This window comes from Tauraco erythrolophus, chromosome 11 (genome assembly GCF_009769465.1).
Source record: "Tauraco erythrolophus isolate bTauEry1 chromosome 11, bTauEry1.pri, whole genome shotgun sequence".
NCBI lineage: Eukaryota > Metazoa > Chordata > Aves > Musophagiformes > Musophagidae > Tauraco > Tauraco erythrolophus.
In genome coordinates, this window is record NC_141475.1 from 11463817 (window position 1) to 11480692 (window position 16876).

At 36.1% G+C, this 16876-nt stretch overlaps 1 protein-coding gene across 1 annotated transcript in view; it reads right to left on the reverse strand.

Moving 5' to 3' along the window:
* COL4A4 (collagen type IV alpha 4 chain) overlaps positions 1-13162 on the reverse strand; it is a 66631-nt gene extending 53469 nt beyond the window's left edge. The window contains exons 1-3 of the mRNA XM_086618005.1: positions 13107-13162; positions 10561-10600; positions 8433-8510 (exon numbers count right to left, since the gene is read on the reverse strand). Coding sequence (XP_086474131.1) covers positions 8433-8510; positions 10561-10600; positions 13107-13162 — 174 coding nt within the window. The remainder of the gene's footprint in view (positions 1-8432; positions 8511-10560; positions 10601-13106) is intronic.
* Positions 13163-16876: the final 3714 nt, after the last annotated feature.

Genomic DNA, 16876 nt, shown 5'->3' on the forward strand with positions numbered 1-16876 from the left:
AGACTAATAATACAGTAAAATACAACTGTTTGAACCATTCACTCTTCTGGAAGAAGTACATTTTTTTAGTACACTGAACTAGCTGTTACCATGCAAATACAATATTCATCAGCAGGAAAAAAAATTGCATAAGATACTTTGCACTAATGCTCTAATGCCTTTGTCTTAATGCATTTTGTTGACAACAAGTTTCTGCAGCAACTTTAATATTTTTAATTCATATCATATATGCTCTGCATTCACAAGCTTAAAGAAAATTTTCAAATCATGTTCTAGTCTTTGGACAGTTGAAGAAAAATTATTTTGAGAGTATTAAAAAAAAAAAAGCTGAGATACTGTATGAATTCTATGGTAATTATCCATCATAATTAACCAATAAACACTTCCAGGACATGTAGTTCTTTAGGCTGATAAAACGTCTTCATTAGTTGCTATCCTGTGAATTTAATTGAATTCATGGTTTATGTCTTCAGTAGGAGGTAGTGAAGTCATAAAACAGAGTCACTGAATCCAGAATTCACAATAGGATTGACAGCTGATACAACTTTAGCATGCCATTGAAGCTGGTGGATTGTCTCTCTTTCTTTCAGCTCAAAGACTGATAATGACTGGGAGCTTTGTTAAGATCAAACTGATACCATGTCATAACATCTATTATCACATCTATTATTTGTGCCCATCCAATGTGACTACCACAGCATTACAGTCTCAGGACAGCTGTACAAATGAAGAGGATGAAGGTAGTCATGCTCATGTGGAAATGACAAATTAGCTCAGTTAAAATGAACATAATATTATGCCTGCTCTGCCATCTGATGCCAATAAATTCCTGTAGGATTTTAGTGCCTTGTTAATTGTCTAGGTCAGGAACTACCTATGCCAAGACTATGGTCTGTTATTTTAGCATATTCTGGGCTTGGCTTGCAGTAAGAAACTGACTTTTGACAAAACAAGATTATATTTTTTTTTAATTAAGTATGCTTCCTAAGACTAAGACTGCAAATGCTTCAGACTCATGCAGCAAAGTATTTAATACTGTTTGGAAAAGGCAATGGCCAAGGTTATTTGGAATTACTTTTTTGGTTGCCCGAGACACTGCATAACACTTGATTTTGTCCTTAATAGAGCAAATTTTTCTGTGACTGTGGGTTAAACAGCAAGTGAGGGTCAGACTAGTATATGGCATGTACCTTATTCTCAGTTTGTTCAGAAACAGCAGATTGCATAACAACTTTTCAGTATTAGATAACTTCTTTTTTGTGGTCAGATTTTGAGCTGATTAAATGCAGTAGTAACTCTTAGTGCCTGACTTTTCTCAGCATCTGGATCATGCTGCAAACTACTGGAAAATTCTGTGTTCTTTTATCATATTTTTCAATGATCCAATATGCTACAGGAACATAGTACCTGATGATGCAGCTTATTATTCACAGTGATACTTCACTGAAGCACAACAAATCACGGTGAAGTGCTGAAAGTATTTTTTCACAGTGTACTGTGTTTTATGTTTTAACCCGGTGGAACCATGAAAAGAGAAAGTATCCAATAAACCAGTGGGTGTCACTATTGTGTTAAACAAACACTGAACAAGAGAGAATTCGGCACTGAAACTAAGAAACACTTAATAGTTGAAAGCAAAGCACTGAAAATAGAGCATTTTAAACCATAAATGATTAACATCAGATTAGCTAATAAAATAAAATTAACTTTTGTGGTGATTAATTTTATTGAAATGAGTCACTGATTGGCAATTTTTCATTGATTCGAATCTATGAAAAAGAATGATTTTTGTAGAGTTTTGTCTTGCCCGATGTGGAAAAGCTTGCCAATCTGCAGCAACTGAGAAAAACACTATTTTTAGTATGGTGGGACAGGGAAATCGAAAGTATTAAGGAAAGAAAGATGCTTAAGAACAAAAAAAAGAAGGGATAATTTAACAAGATCCAAACTTCTGAAAAATTTGGAAACATGTCTAACATGAAAAATGCTAATTTACAGATGCTGTAGCTGGACATTGTATACGAAGAACAGCCTCAAAGAGACCTTAGAGTGAGGAGAATGGAGTGATCCTGCTTCTGTTCCACATTCTGGTAAGCAGGCTCTATTCCCTACAAGTTCAAATCCTAACTCCTGGAGCCAGAGAACTACCTACTGCTCTGCCTAGTTATAAAAAAAAAGATGTGTGGTGTGCTTCAAGACATAGATTTAGAGGTCTCATTTCTCTAGGTCCATTTATCTATGGTTCCCAGTGAATGTAAGTGAAATGCAATAGAAATAGTACAGAAATTTATAACTGGTCTCAGGAATCTTCTATTTTAAGACTGTATCATAGCAAATATACTGGAAAAAGTGCTTGCTAAGTATGAGGCAAAGACCGGGAGTGTTCTGGGTTTCCTCAGATGCTGGTATGCATACATCTCTGGTAGTGGATTCAACTAAGTACATGTATTTGACATCAAATAGATGAATTTTTACATACTCATTTCCTGAGCGTGCAGCTTGAAAATTCAAATACAAGTGCTGTATAGTCCATGCGACGTTCCACGTGACTGCCATTGCATACTGACATGCAAAAAAGTGCAATTTAATAAATGCCTCTTACTCCCCAAACCAGACAGAATTTGCAGCACAATTTCCCAATTAGTGATTCTTAAATATGTTTACATTGTGCTGTAAATCAGACTCGGTTAACTCATAGGATCTACTAGGGAGATGTGACAACCCACAAGATCTATTAGGGAGATGTGACAAGAGAAATGATGCCAGAAGACAGACATAGAGTTACGTTTCACCATTCTTACCCCACTGTCCTGAAGTTTACATCAGCTGACTTTCTAACTTACCTGTGACAACCAACTGACTTAGCATCTGTTGTGAATGCTTACTCTTTACACCTCATAAGCCAAAAAATGCGACACCTTCCTCTCATATTTCTGTTTGCTAGGTTGTCTCCTACACTAGTATGAAAATAGGCCACTCGCTTCATCTGCAAAAGAATGAACAGCAGTCTTGCTGACTTATATTTATTATTCACTTTGCTCCAGGCATTTCACATGATCTCATAGAAGCTAGATCAGGTTGGGTCATGAATAGATGCTTGCTTTCTAAATCTACTTAACTCTAAAAACAAAGCCAAAGGAATTGAATGGGATCAAACTCTGGGGTCGGCACAGGACAGGTTTACAATCGGTCAGTGCTAACTGCAAACATTTATTTAACTATCTAAATTCTGTTAGAGCAGTCAGCATAGTTGGAGGCCTCTGATACAACACTGCAGGAGTTATCAAGGAAATAACTTCCCAAGTCAAAGAAAGAGGAGGAAAGGGAGGAAAGGTTTCATTGTCTGTTGAACACATCAGGAGAAAATTAAAATCACAGACTTTATGGAAGACCAAAGAGGAAGAGGGGAAAAAAATCTAAAACAATGAAGTTGCTGTTTGCCTCTAATTAAAAATATTAACTGCTACTGCCTCCTGGAAGACCATACGTCTTGACTGGGAAAGAAGAGGCAGGAGGAGGTCTCTGTTGTTCCAGGCTGGCACTAAATATCACATACAAAGCTTACTGGCATATATACTTTCACTAATGACTTTCTTCCCTCATTTATCTATTCTGTAGTTCTTAAATGATATGTATAGTAGCACACAGTATGCACAAAGAGATTTAACAGCGCGTTTTAATGGTGTCCTATAGAAGAAAGAGTCCTTTTGAGTTGTGACGTGAGATCAAGAGATAAATAGTATAATGTAAAACTAATTCCAACAAGGCTGTAATCCCAATTAAACATAAGTCAAAATTTCATTGTGATGTGGACAACTAATGATATCAGAATGGGAAACACTACTAGCAATAGGGACTAGGATGTTTTTCAGACAGTGATTTTTTGCTAGTGAACAGTAGTGGAAATCTGTTCAATGCACAGTTATCTAATGTTGAGAAAAATAAAAGATGACAGGTACACAAGCTCTTCTAAAACTCAATATAGCAACCAATGCATAAGTATGCTTGGTTTATAATACTAAAAAAAAAGTTCAGCTATTTTCTTCTACTTTTAGAATCATAGAATCATAGAATGGTTAGGGCTGGAAGGGACCTTCAAAGGTCATCTAGTCCAACCCCCCTGCAAGGAACAGGGATATCTCCAACTAGATCAGGTTGCTCAGGGCCTCATCCAACCTGGCCTTAAACGTCTCCAGGGATGGACCATCCACCATCTCTCTGGGCAACCTGTTCCAGTGTTCTACAACTCTCATGGTAAAAAATTTTTTCCTAATATCCAACCTGAATCTACCTCCCTCTATTTTAAAACCATTACCCCTTGTCCTATCACAACTGGCCCTCCTGAACAGCCTCTCCCCATCTTTCTTGTAGGCCCCCTTGAGGTACTGGAAGACGGCTATAAGGTCACCCCGGAGCCTCCTCTTCTCCAGGCTGAACAGCCCCAACTCTTTCAGCCTGTCCTCATAGGAAAGGTGCTCCAGCCCTCTTATCATCTTCGTTTTCTTCCAACTTGCCCAATTTCACTACAATCAAGTACAGCCATAGCAGTTTTCTTTTCTTACTCCCATGGTCATCTTTTCTCTAGCTAAAACCTCAGTTATCTTGTCCACTTACAATGAAAGCTTTCTATGCTGACATTTAAAAGATTTTCAAATGGGCAACTAGAAGGCAAAGTCTTAATCCCATTCACGGTTAGCTGCGCAGTTTTCTTACACTGTGCTGGTAACCACAGCTTTAACTAACCATACTTCAACTGCATTCAAAAAAATGTATAGAAAGAAAGGTCATTATGCCAAAGCGAGTAGGGCAAGATTTGAGGTTCTACTTTCCTATGGAAACTTCAGACTGTACTACACTCCTGACAGTCATTCTACTTAACTCATAAACCTAAATATATTTCGGAGTTTAATTTTAGGTGTTTATTCTCTTATTACCCTAGTTTTTTACTATTTTAGTGGAGAAACGCTAAGGATAAGGGCTACAGTTATGTCATATGCAGCTTAGAATGCTTCTAGTTTTCAAAATGTGAACACACTTCACTTGTCACTGGTAATTACAAATAAACAAAGCTGATTTATATCAGCTCTAAGACTTTTGTTCTACCTTAATTTTAGTAGAAATCTTTGTTATGGATTGACTAAAGTCTGCTCCAAACATAGAAATTTCCTGTTTGTTCGCTTCACCACCTAAATTTCCAGTGGGCAATGCTACCACTGAAAGTCTACAAAGGAAGGTAACATTCTAAAACCTGTAAAATGGCAATGTCATCAAATACTTGTCATAGTGTTTTAAATGTAAACAAAAATCTCTCAAATGAAACTATCAACATTTTCCTCACAGTCTGCTGACAAAGTGAAACCTTGTCAGATGGTCACATCTCAACTTTGAAACTTATACAACTGCTGTTTTATTAGCAGATAGATATTCTGACTTCTCTAAAAGTCTCCTTTTCATTAGTGTGTGAAGAAAGATGTAGGGAAGTGACCATTAGCAACGTGTGAAACAAACTGTTTAGGTTCCTGCTCAGATGTTACACTATGTAAGTTGGACCTATGAGATCTATCTAGCACAAAATCTACACTATGATACAATGAGCGTCTTTCCTATGGATAATAATTCCTATGAACTCCACCAGGTGTGTTACATATAATGGGCTTTGCTAAATAGCTTCTTTCCCAGTGCACTTTTTAGAGGAGATAAAAGTTAATGGAAACTTTCCATTGAAACTGGAACTGTATTCAGCCAACAACAAAGATCCAGAACAACATATGAATGGCCATGTTCCAGCTAGTCTACTGAAGGATTTGGTTGCAGTTCTTGGAAGAGTTGAAATAACACATTTAGTCTATTCATAATAGGTCAGACCTTGTGTGTTTCTAACACAGATGATACTTTCACAATACAATAATGAGACAATTTGCCCTTGCTCCCCTGTAGGTCTTAGATTACCATGTTCAACGGAAGATCATGAAGGGAATACCCTGCATCTGACTCCCTGTAATAAGAGAGATTTAAAAATAAACAAAAAATAAAAATAAGTGGACTGGTCTACGTATATCAATGTAACTCAACACATACACTGATGTAGTTCACTCAGATGCTGCCTTTCTCATTCAGCCTCTGTACAAGGCCCTGATACTGCAGTTGGTTTAACAGAGCTGAACAAAGACTTGTTAATGTTGAGGGCTGCTATAAGGTTGGCTTTCCAGCTGCTCTAGATAAGATTATTGTTCCATTGCCTTTTACCAGTAAGTAGATGAATTTTCTAGAATCTTTTTCTGCTTTCAGCAAATGTTCGCTGAGGCACCAGCACATCCTTAAATTTGACAGCCAGCCTATGCTAAATTGTGAAAATGGAAAAAATACAGTGCTAGGGAACCAAATTTATACTGTTGTCCTTATCTCAACTTCTTTACAGAGAAGGATTATTTAATAAACTGTACACTTCTGAAATTTTAGGTTTGCATACTGCACAATGCCAGAGGCTGTCAACGATCATTTATTTCTTGCACTTTAAAGACAGGATTGAGGAAGACACAAAACTTTGAGGAACCCGCTTGGAAGCAGGATTCAGACAGATAAGTAGATAAAGCAGATGTTTTGCATTCTAGGAAGCTAAAAATAAGATAAACACATCTTTTATTTTGTAATGAGTACTCTCCACAAAAGCTAGGAAAGCAAACTTAGTGTGTCAGAGTGTAAAGGCAGAACACAGCAAAGTTTAGAATTCAACAGCATTGTAGGATGGAAAAAAGATTAAGTAATCCTATAGAAAATAATTCATCACCATACATTAGTATAGAAAATACTTGCAACAATCTATCTGAAATGGTGTTTAGTCAAGGCATATTTCATGTAGAGTCTGATAAGTACTTCTACTTCTTGCACATTGATCTAATAGAAATGATTGCATGCAATATAAATTAATATTACATTGGAGAGACTTTATCCATCAGTGTGCATATGTATTTCACAGCTGTTTCAGAAAATGGTACAATTCTCAGACTTAGATTTGCATAATGATGTTGAATTTATTTTGAAATGTTTATTACGCTTCTTTTTGGCACTTAACTCCAAATCCTTGGAAATATTTTGAAAACTAACTGCAAATGCACGAGCCATAGTTCAGTTTACCTGTGGTGGGGAAGACAGTTTAGGAAAGAGCCATAACAACTGCAGTGAGCATTTATTATTGACTGATTATGGGCACATAATTCAGAACTCTCACGTTGCTGAGATAGAACCAGAATCAGGGAAGTTTCCTCTAGTTTCTAAGTTAGTTGTTTTTAAATGGCACTTCAGATCAGGTTTTTGGTATCCAAAACAGTCTATTCAGTAGCACGGAGAGACACTGTAATGCTGCTAGTCAAAATACTTTTCCTGGGATGCCCTTTTGTTAACACAGCGTTACAGAGATAGCCGTATCCTAGGCCCCTATTATGAAAATCCTACAGCATAAGGGACTTTCGTATAGACATAATCCTGGAGGATTAGGATAGGATCCAAGGACACCAGGGCAGTGATCATGACACAGCAAAGCATGCGGCTAACTGCTGAAGCACAGGAAGGAAAAGGTGTGTCTGTCTTTTGTAGTGACTCAGGTTGTACACAAACAAATGGGGCATGCAGCTCTTCTAAAAACTGATCCACCATGTTCAAGCTTTGTAACCCTAAACTTTAACATTAGTACTTTGAAAGAAAACAATTTCCATCACTAACTGACAATTTTTCAGTTGTTCACCAATGAGGGCATCTAAATTTCCTTATGTAACATTTAAATTGTTTGCTATCACTATATAGATACATATTTTGAGAAAGAACAGTCAAGACAACAAACTAGTCATCCCTGGACCACGTTACAATGAACAAATAGCAACATGCACACTTACTAATTTTAGTGTATACTATAAAAATGCCTTGGCTTCATTCAATGTTTTACAATTATTTATATGGCAAAGACAATTCAGATTTTTTCTTTATACTTAGTGCGTTAAGCTAGTAAAATAAAAAGTCTACGAGCTTTTCCAGAATCACCTAACCCAAATAAGAAACACATAAGTTCTCATAAAACTTGTAAATGGCATAGACATTATCTTTCAACCAATGTTTTAGCAGAAAACAAGCATAGATTTCTATTAAGAATGGCCTTTTTCTGACTACTAGATTGATCTCAAAGAATCCTTAACACAAAAAAGGCACCATGATTATTCAAACCTCATTTACAAGCAAACTTGTTTACAAACAATCTTAACTTCCTTTGATGATAGCTGTATGTCATACCAGTAAGAGAATTATGCTCGTTTTCTATACTCAGACTTTTTTATGTCTGAATATTGATTTATGTCAACTATATCGATTTTAAAGAAGACTAATGTGCATAAACCAAACAGTATTTACAACAGTAATTATCATTAGTTCTAATTATCACTTACTCTTGATCCTTTTTCTGGAAAGCACCGACAAACTGAACAATCCTGGCCTCCGCATGGATCAATATATGCATATCCTCCCTAAAAATTAAAAGTTTATGGATTTATCAATATGCAACAAACAACAATCACTCATCAAATATTGTCAACTGGACACGTTACCCAATTAGATTATTTTTAAGGCAGAAGATTTGGCTACCCTTGCATACCCACAGGGCAATTTCCTTCTGATGAAGGAAAGCAGCAAACATCAGGATATAGTGTAGATCTTCAGCTTGACATATATGAACCTTTTCCAATGCTTGCTTAATAGAATACATACATCAATACTACATTTAAAATCCTCCTAACCTTCTTGGACCTCTCATCAGCATAAACATGCTGGCAAATAGAAGCAATAAGCAAAAACTTATCGCTGTTGCTGTAGAAGCTGAAAGACATTACCTGCAAGTTAATGTTAAGCAATGCAAAATATTACAGCTAAATACAACTAAGGAAATAGGCTGCATCTAGAATTAACAGAGTTAGAATTTAATTTGTAATAATGTGAAATTTGTAACCCATCACATTAGGTTAGGAGATTGTTGAACTACAATTAAATGTTAAAAGGCAAAACAGGCTGAAAAGCAACAAGCCCACTCAGTGATAAAGCCTTGTATTTAAATCTTGTCTATTAAATGAAAAAAGAAGTATGTGCATGGTGTAATTATGCATTGCCTACCATTAATTTACTTCTTTCTTGTATTAAGATTTTCTGTCATTGTCCTCTTAATAGCAAGGAAGTGACTACTTTGTTTCTTCAAATTGCAATGAAGAAAAAAGCATATTTGAGGAGAAACTAAAACACAACAAAATGTAAATTCAGTAGGTTTATTGTTTGGCAAGTGAGCATCATTTTATTATTCTTTTCTGGTTTCCAAAGTGTAGTATTAAACATACACCAATTATACACACTACATGCATTTATAAACTCACTTAGATGGCTGGAATGTCTGCTAGGGGACATTAGTTTTTCAGCAAACTTGTGTAAATCATCAAAGTCATTTTGAAAAGGTTGACAAGGACTTAGAAGTTTTAAGAATAATTCAGGTAAACAAGTAAACAGTGATAACACGAAAATATTTGCTCAGTGTGGATTTCATTGGTCAACATTTCAAGGTCAACATTGTTTTGTTACTAGTTTTAATAACCAACAGAACACTGTAGGTTCATACTTTAGATTTTCAAGGAGAAAACACTGACAAATATTAGATAAGGAGGAAAAATTCTGTTCTATCTACAATATTTTTAGGATATCTGGTACTCCCAAACCTTAGAACAAGAGGGTATGATGGTCCCTCTCACAGACTGCTTCTCTTTCACGCACTGGATTTCCCATGAAATTACTAATCTACGCCACACTAGTCTCTCACCTAGTTATTAAAAACTTGTCTCTACTGGAATGTCAACGGAATGCAAGTTTCTAGTAACACATAAGCTGCTACCCTTTGTTCTAATTGAACATATTTATTTTAAAAAAAATTCAGTTTCAGCAGCTCAACTAAAAAGGGATGATTGTGGAGAAAATAAAAACAAAAAAGAACTTTTAAATATTTGAAAGAAAAAAAGGGGACAGACTTGAAAGAAGGTTCAGTGAGGGCATTGCCAATATATGGTTAATAAGGAGAACAGTACAGAGAGGAAAATAAAGTAGATATTGAGATGATATTGTATGCGAAATTTTGGCATCAGAGAGATTGTAATGTACAGGAAGACTAGTTGAAGATCTAGGCTAACATACAGAGAAGGGCTTGAAAGCTAGAGTTTGATACGTGCCATACTGTCGAGCCACTGCAGGGACTTAATGGGGAAGGAGACAGACTCAGTGCATGAGAGAGGTTTTCTTACATGTAGCTTTCCAAAAGCATCTAGAGATGCCAAAGTTAGAATCTAGAAGAATCCAAAGGAGAAAACTACAAAATATTTAATCTGAGTAACAGGAACAGAAAGGAAAGTTAGAACTGCAGATACACTGAAAGCAACATCAGTTTTCCCTCAGAAATATAGGTCATTTTGGTGTATACAGCGTTACTTGTTTGAACTATACCATCCTATCTATCATCTATCTAAAGTAAATATCAATGTCACTTACCCCATCAATTTCTTGTGCTGAAAAAACAATCAGCAGCCACCTGATTTAAAAGAAGGAGAAAGCTAAATTAAAACTAAACTTCCAACATCCAACCTTCACAAAAATGGAGCCTTTAAAAAGTGAGAAGTGTGTACACTTAATATAATTGAGGTGATTATATAGTAAAAGAGTATATTTCTAGGGGGTATGCACCATCAAGAAATGGTCAGCACATGCTATGTACATCTGTCTTTTTGGATTTGTGAGACTGAGTACGAACAGATAGGCATGAACAAGACTATGTAAAAGTCCTTGTAACCTATTTCTAATTCCACAATTAGGAATGGCCAGAGAGGAACTGCAGACAGATTTCTGCACCTTCACAGACACAATGCAGTGAAGATTGAGCAGAGATGGAGGTAATCTGCATCTGCTCCCCAATGAGTTAGCAGGTGCTGTTTTCTTTTGCTCAGAGAGAGGGAGAAAGCAGGGAGCAAAGCAGCACTCAAAATAGCCACGTGATTCCAGAGCAGTTGCTGGGGAAGCCCAGCTCCATGCCAACCATTGCTAGTGATGGATTATGAAGTTGAAATCACATCTTTTATGAGTTCTACATGCAAAAAAAAGAGGATAAAGTAAATAAAAAGGTAGCCCAAAATTTCTGCAGTAATACAGGAAATAAGCATTATTCCTAATTATTATTAATAGTAACATTATTATTAATACTAACATTAATGAAAACTAACGTGCTCAGTCCTTTTACGAAATGATAAATTAGATATGGCCGTAACATAGAGACTACTACTGCATTATTCTCCATGCTATTGTGAAGCCTGTACCAAAATTACTCCAAACCTGCAAATATTTAGGCATTTAGTAAATTTCCCAAACTCCTGTTGAGATTAACCTCCATTTTTGCTTTGTTATTTACATGATCAACTCTTTAGAGCACCCAGAACTGTACCAGCAAAATCACGATTACTCTCCCTGATTATTAACTATTCACAGATTCAAACTGAAAATTATACAACCTGTATATGCACTGATATATACTGATAAATTCAGTACTGACAAATTAAACATATTTTAGCTTTATATATATTATACTTTATATATTTTTTAAACTTATGTTGCCTGCTACTTTTTTTCAAATACATAGATTTTACAGAAACAAAATATTTATGAAAATAATTAGTGGTAACTGAAGACAGAAGCTCATACTGTCTCCTGTTAAATGAGAAACAAAGGACTGATTAAACAATGTGAGACTGCCAGATTATCAGCTACAGCAGTAAATGGTGGAGAAGTTTTGTGCATCCCAGTAGTTCATCATTTAATGCATCAAGTAAGTTTGTGTAGAAAGGATTTAACTTCAAAGGAACGCTTCAAGAGGGTAGCAGACAATAGCATTGATTTGTTCTGTGATTGTTACTAATTTAAGGCCATTTTTGCTTCTATAACCTTCTGAACTTGCAGACAGTCCCTGTAAATATTTTTTCCCTTATCAATGTTGGCCAAGCATGGGTTATTTTTCATTTAAGAAAGTGCCAAGTTCTCATGAAGCCCTTGCACAACTGGAACGGAAATCTGATGATGCTGTTCTTGATGGACGGTGCTGCAGTCTCTCCTTTTTCCAGTCATATACTGCAAGCATGTGTTTCTCAGATTGTTCTCTGTCATTTTGAAATCCCCGCCTCCTGAAGCCGCACAGATTTTGTTTGTGTACTCAAATCAGCACTAGACTGTTAGAGGTAAATTATTCACAGATAACAGAACAAAGGCAAGAGCAGCTACCTTGGAGACATCGCTGGGACAGAAGGCTGCTACATTGGGGAACACCTGAATAACAAACAGCCTGAGTTTTGGAAAACCAAATAAACATGAAAAAGACACCGGAGAGTTCAGGCATATTAGCACAACAGAAGACTGCCTAGCAGCAAGGGTGTCAGGTTCAAGCAAGGTATATTTGCTGGGCCAGGTTCCCAGCTAGAAAAGCATAATTTCACATTCCTAAAGAGCCTGGTGCATCAATTTTTATAAAGAAGTAAAATTGGTTTGACTCTTCCTAGAAGATACTATAGAGATAGAATCATTGATCCCACACACCACTCTGAAAATTCCAGGTCACGGTGATCCTAATCTTCTCCTAAGGATAATTTTCCTCCAGAAAGAACTCCTGCCACAGCTGCTAGCAGGTATTTCCATCATAGTCTCTAAAAATGCCGTTTAATAATTCTCCCTTATCTGCAAAATTATTCTGGAACAGACATTCGGGTTTGAGTTGGTCATTACTTTTTCTTCTCCAAATATGTTCATCACTAGAATGCAGGAATATCTTTCCTCTTAAAACAGATTCAGAATTATAGTTCCTGTTTCCTACTATTTAAATAGTGTAGTACCTGAAATTTAAATGGTATAAATTTACAGACTAGCAATCAAAATCAAACAATAAATTTTTGACAAGCTACAAATGATTTCACTGGTGGTTTCTTATTACTGTTAAATTGATAGCTAAAAATATATCCCAGTGACGCTAGTTAAAAAATTTAGTGATCTGTAAAACTCACCAGGCAGCTGTGATAAGCCACTTAATCCGTTCAAACGAATCCTTTGTTAATGCCATTCACGCTGATTGAGGATCTGTATATGCAGCACTTTTTTTTTCTTTTTTAAAAAAAAAAAAACCACAGCAGGTCTTCTCTTTCCTTCTGTTTGTGGATGGTCTATAAACACTGTTCCATACTGCTGTTGTTTTCCCCTCTGAACCTGTTTATATTAAAATATGCATCTGATGTGCAAACATGAATAATTACCAGATAACCAAAATACCTCTTAACCATTTACATATGTCATACTGCACAGCTTTATGTTGGCATTACATCATATTATTCCTATTCAGGCTGCATTTTATTTTATTTTATTTTATCAGTAATCCAATTATTTCAAGGGGACTATATATGAAATTACAGATCAACATAAATGGGTACAAGATTTCAGCCTGGAAAAGAAATAGTCTTCGCTCAGTGTCTGAAGTAACAAGCAAAGAGCATCTTGCATCATTATTTCTTAAAAAGCTACCATACTCACCTTTTTCAGCTAAAGGCATTAAAAAAAAAAAAAAAAAGATGTGACACCTGTCTACGGTAAAGACCTAATGAAATTAAAAAAAAAAACAAAAAACAAACAAATAAAACAAAACAAGAAAATATTGGTGGTAGTTTCAAGGCCAGACTTAGCAGTATCTTCTGCAAACTGGGCTGGACCAGTCTGTGTGTATATCTGAGCAAAGCAGAATATCTGAGAATGTATATCTGTATATCTGAGAATGCAGAATAAGCCATACGCATTTTCAGCTCAAGAGTTCTACCCATATGCATGTATAGATGACAATCACTGGAAACGTTACCTAGATTTTTTTAGCTTTATTTTTAGAATATTTTTTCCACAGCTTTTGCCAGGATTTAGGAAGCTGGAAGCCCTAAGTGCAGAGAGGGTCTAAGTAAGACCAGAGGCCTCTACAGTCCCCGACAGTCAAATTTTGAACATATACATTAACTACACAGTCCATCTGTGACCTCTGACTTAGGTCCAACAGCAGATATGCAGTTTTACGTGTGAATGTGCTGCATCAACCTTTTTCTAAGCTCAAGCTTCATAAATCCAGAGAAATGGCCAGCTCCTGTGCAAACTTTTACATCCCACAAATAAGAAAAAAGCTGCAATCCTTTGGAATAAGGCACATCTGGCAAATGACTCGTACTGGTTATTTCAAACTGAGGGCTCAAGAGGCAGGGCTTTTCCTAAAATATCACAGATTATCATAGGCTTTTATTTTTTTTTAGTGCTGTAGTCTTCCAAACGTGGGGAGGTTAACTTTGAGGAGACTGAACACTGACTAGAGTGAACTGACAGGGGTTCATTTCTTTTGGAGAAGTCTCCTGAGTAAGCAAAGACTATCAGTTACTGCAAAGGGAGCAAGGACATGAACCTACAGCAAACTGGCTGCTCTCTGATAGCTGTTCAACAAGCAACTATCTTTTCCTTGTAAAACAAATGAGTGTACAGCTCCTGAAATGTTATTGTCTTGCTTTCTATTATTTAGGTAGCATAACATCTTTCTAACCAGAACTAATCTAGAAATAATATTGATTCCTATGTATAAGCATGATATATCCATATCCCACCGTATGAAGAAGAGACTTTGTAAGCTACTGTGCACTAATAAAAATAAACAGCCTAAGAGCAACCAGTTCATGCTGCAAGATCACACCCTACATGTATTCTACAATACTCCATTCATCTGCCAAATTCTTACTCTTTCTATGCCTCAGTTCCCCATCTGTAAAAAAAAAAAAAAAAGGAAAAAGAAAATAACAACACTCCTGATAATAAAATCATATTCCAATAACATTCCTACCTCACTCATTTTTTACACCAATAATATAAGTAATACAAGCAAGATTGTGAGGCAATAAAATACTGCAGGGACAAGTTGCCTCAAATGGAAAATCCAAGCCAGTCATAAAGTGTTAAGACTTCGCAGAAATTTGTTCCTGTTTTCCACTATCCATCTCATTATTTAATTACCCAAACAGTTTCTGAAAATAAGAAGAACTTGAAGTTTGATTCATTGGCTTTGCATTAGCAGAGAACCTTTTATTTTCAAATTAAAATCCATTTTGATCCAACCCATTGACACAGTCACAGTTTGAAATCATACTTAATGCATGAGTGGAAGACTTACTTGAACCACTCTGCTTGCTATTTCGTCATGGCTATATAAAACACATCATTTTCTAAAAAAGCTTCCTATAGTTTGAAGTGTTCAGCAGCCAATGCAATAATGTAAGAACTACAAAGTGTTATTTAACAACCGTTACCTCAATAGAATACTTACCTAATTCAAAAAAAAAGATAAAATATCCGCAGGATAGCATACTCTATACCACCAAAGGAATAGGTTTTACACAAGCATCACCAAACCTCTGCTCATAAAATTCTCAAAAGCCAGAGGTGAAAAAGTTGGCACTATAACAGAACCTAAATGTTTAATTTCTAGACAAGGACCAAGAAGGAAGACGATTTTATTCTCAGGGACTATAATAAAATAAGACCGCAAGACATGAGCCATAGTTTGAAGGAGATGCACAGCTACAGTTATTGACATATAAAAATTAGAGCAGCCCTAACTGTATTCTTATTACATCCAAAGAAACCAACATCATGTGTAACAAGACCACTGAAGTTGTGAAATTAAGGATTCAGAAGTTAGGAAATAAAAATTAGAGCTATGCACTCAATTTTTATGTGGTTCTTTTATGTATATGGTTAAGATAGTCATTTTAAGTGCAAGAACATAAATGCTGTTTTCCATAGGACTTCTGCCTCATTCATGATGCATGTGTTCCATACTGTTTTCATCCTTTTGCTGAAGTGCTATTGTTTCTTTTACAGTATCCTATGAAGCTTTGCACTTTATACTAAATTCATACAACTGTAATGTTTCCCACAAAAGTATCCTTATCTGTAAACAGAAAATACTGTTATCCTTGTTTTATCACAGAGAACTGAGGAAACAAAGCTAGAATCATTAAACATCAATTACTGTGAAAAAAGCCAAACTTTGTTGCAGCTTTCAATTGTTCTCTAGTATTAAGGTTGATTTCTCTGTTGTTCATGCACTGGTGGGTTGTTGTTTGTGTTTGTTTTCTGTAAAGTACCTCTACAGGCAGCTGCAGGTATACATTTTGACACAACTGATGTTAAGCCTGCCTGGACAGCTGTTTTACCAGACAAGACTGTCTCTCTGAGTTTGCAGCTCTCCGAAGACATTATGGACTACAATAGTATCAGCAACACAGTCGGCATCAAGGTTTCATAGACTTTCTTTGGATGGATGCCATCAATTACGGTAGCAATGAGCAGGACAGTGAACATCAGTGGCTGATCTTACCTTTGTTCCAGCTCAATGCTACTTTGAAGTCATGTATCTGTCCTAGAAATTCACATAAAGACATATATGCTTTTATGTGACAATCTCATGATGCAAAATTACTTGCTGTTTCTTAACTATGACACACACAACTACCATCCAGTTGGGCCATGCTACTTAGCAGCCAGCTGCTCAAGGTCAGTGAACTAGGTGGTACTGGGATAAGACTGGGCTCAAAAAGGACATTTTAAAAAACATTCTGTCTTTCGGTTGAATCTCCCTTATCAGCACTTTCCCATATTTGCTTTGAGCTTGCTTACTTCTTTTTATTGAAATTTCCACACAGGGTTTTCATCATGTGAAATCTGACTCAGAATTGTTTTATTATAGCAGTACTTCATTCAC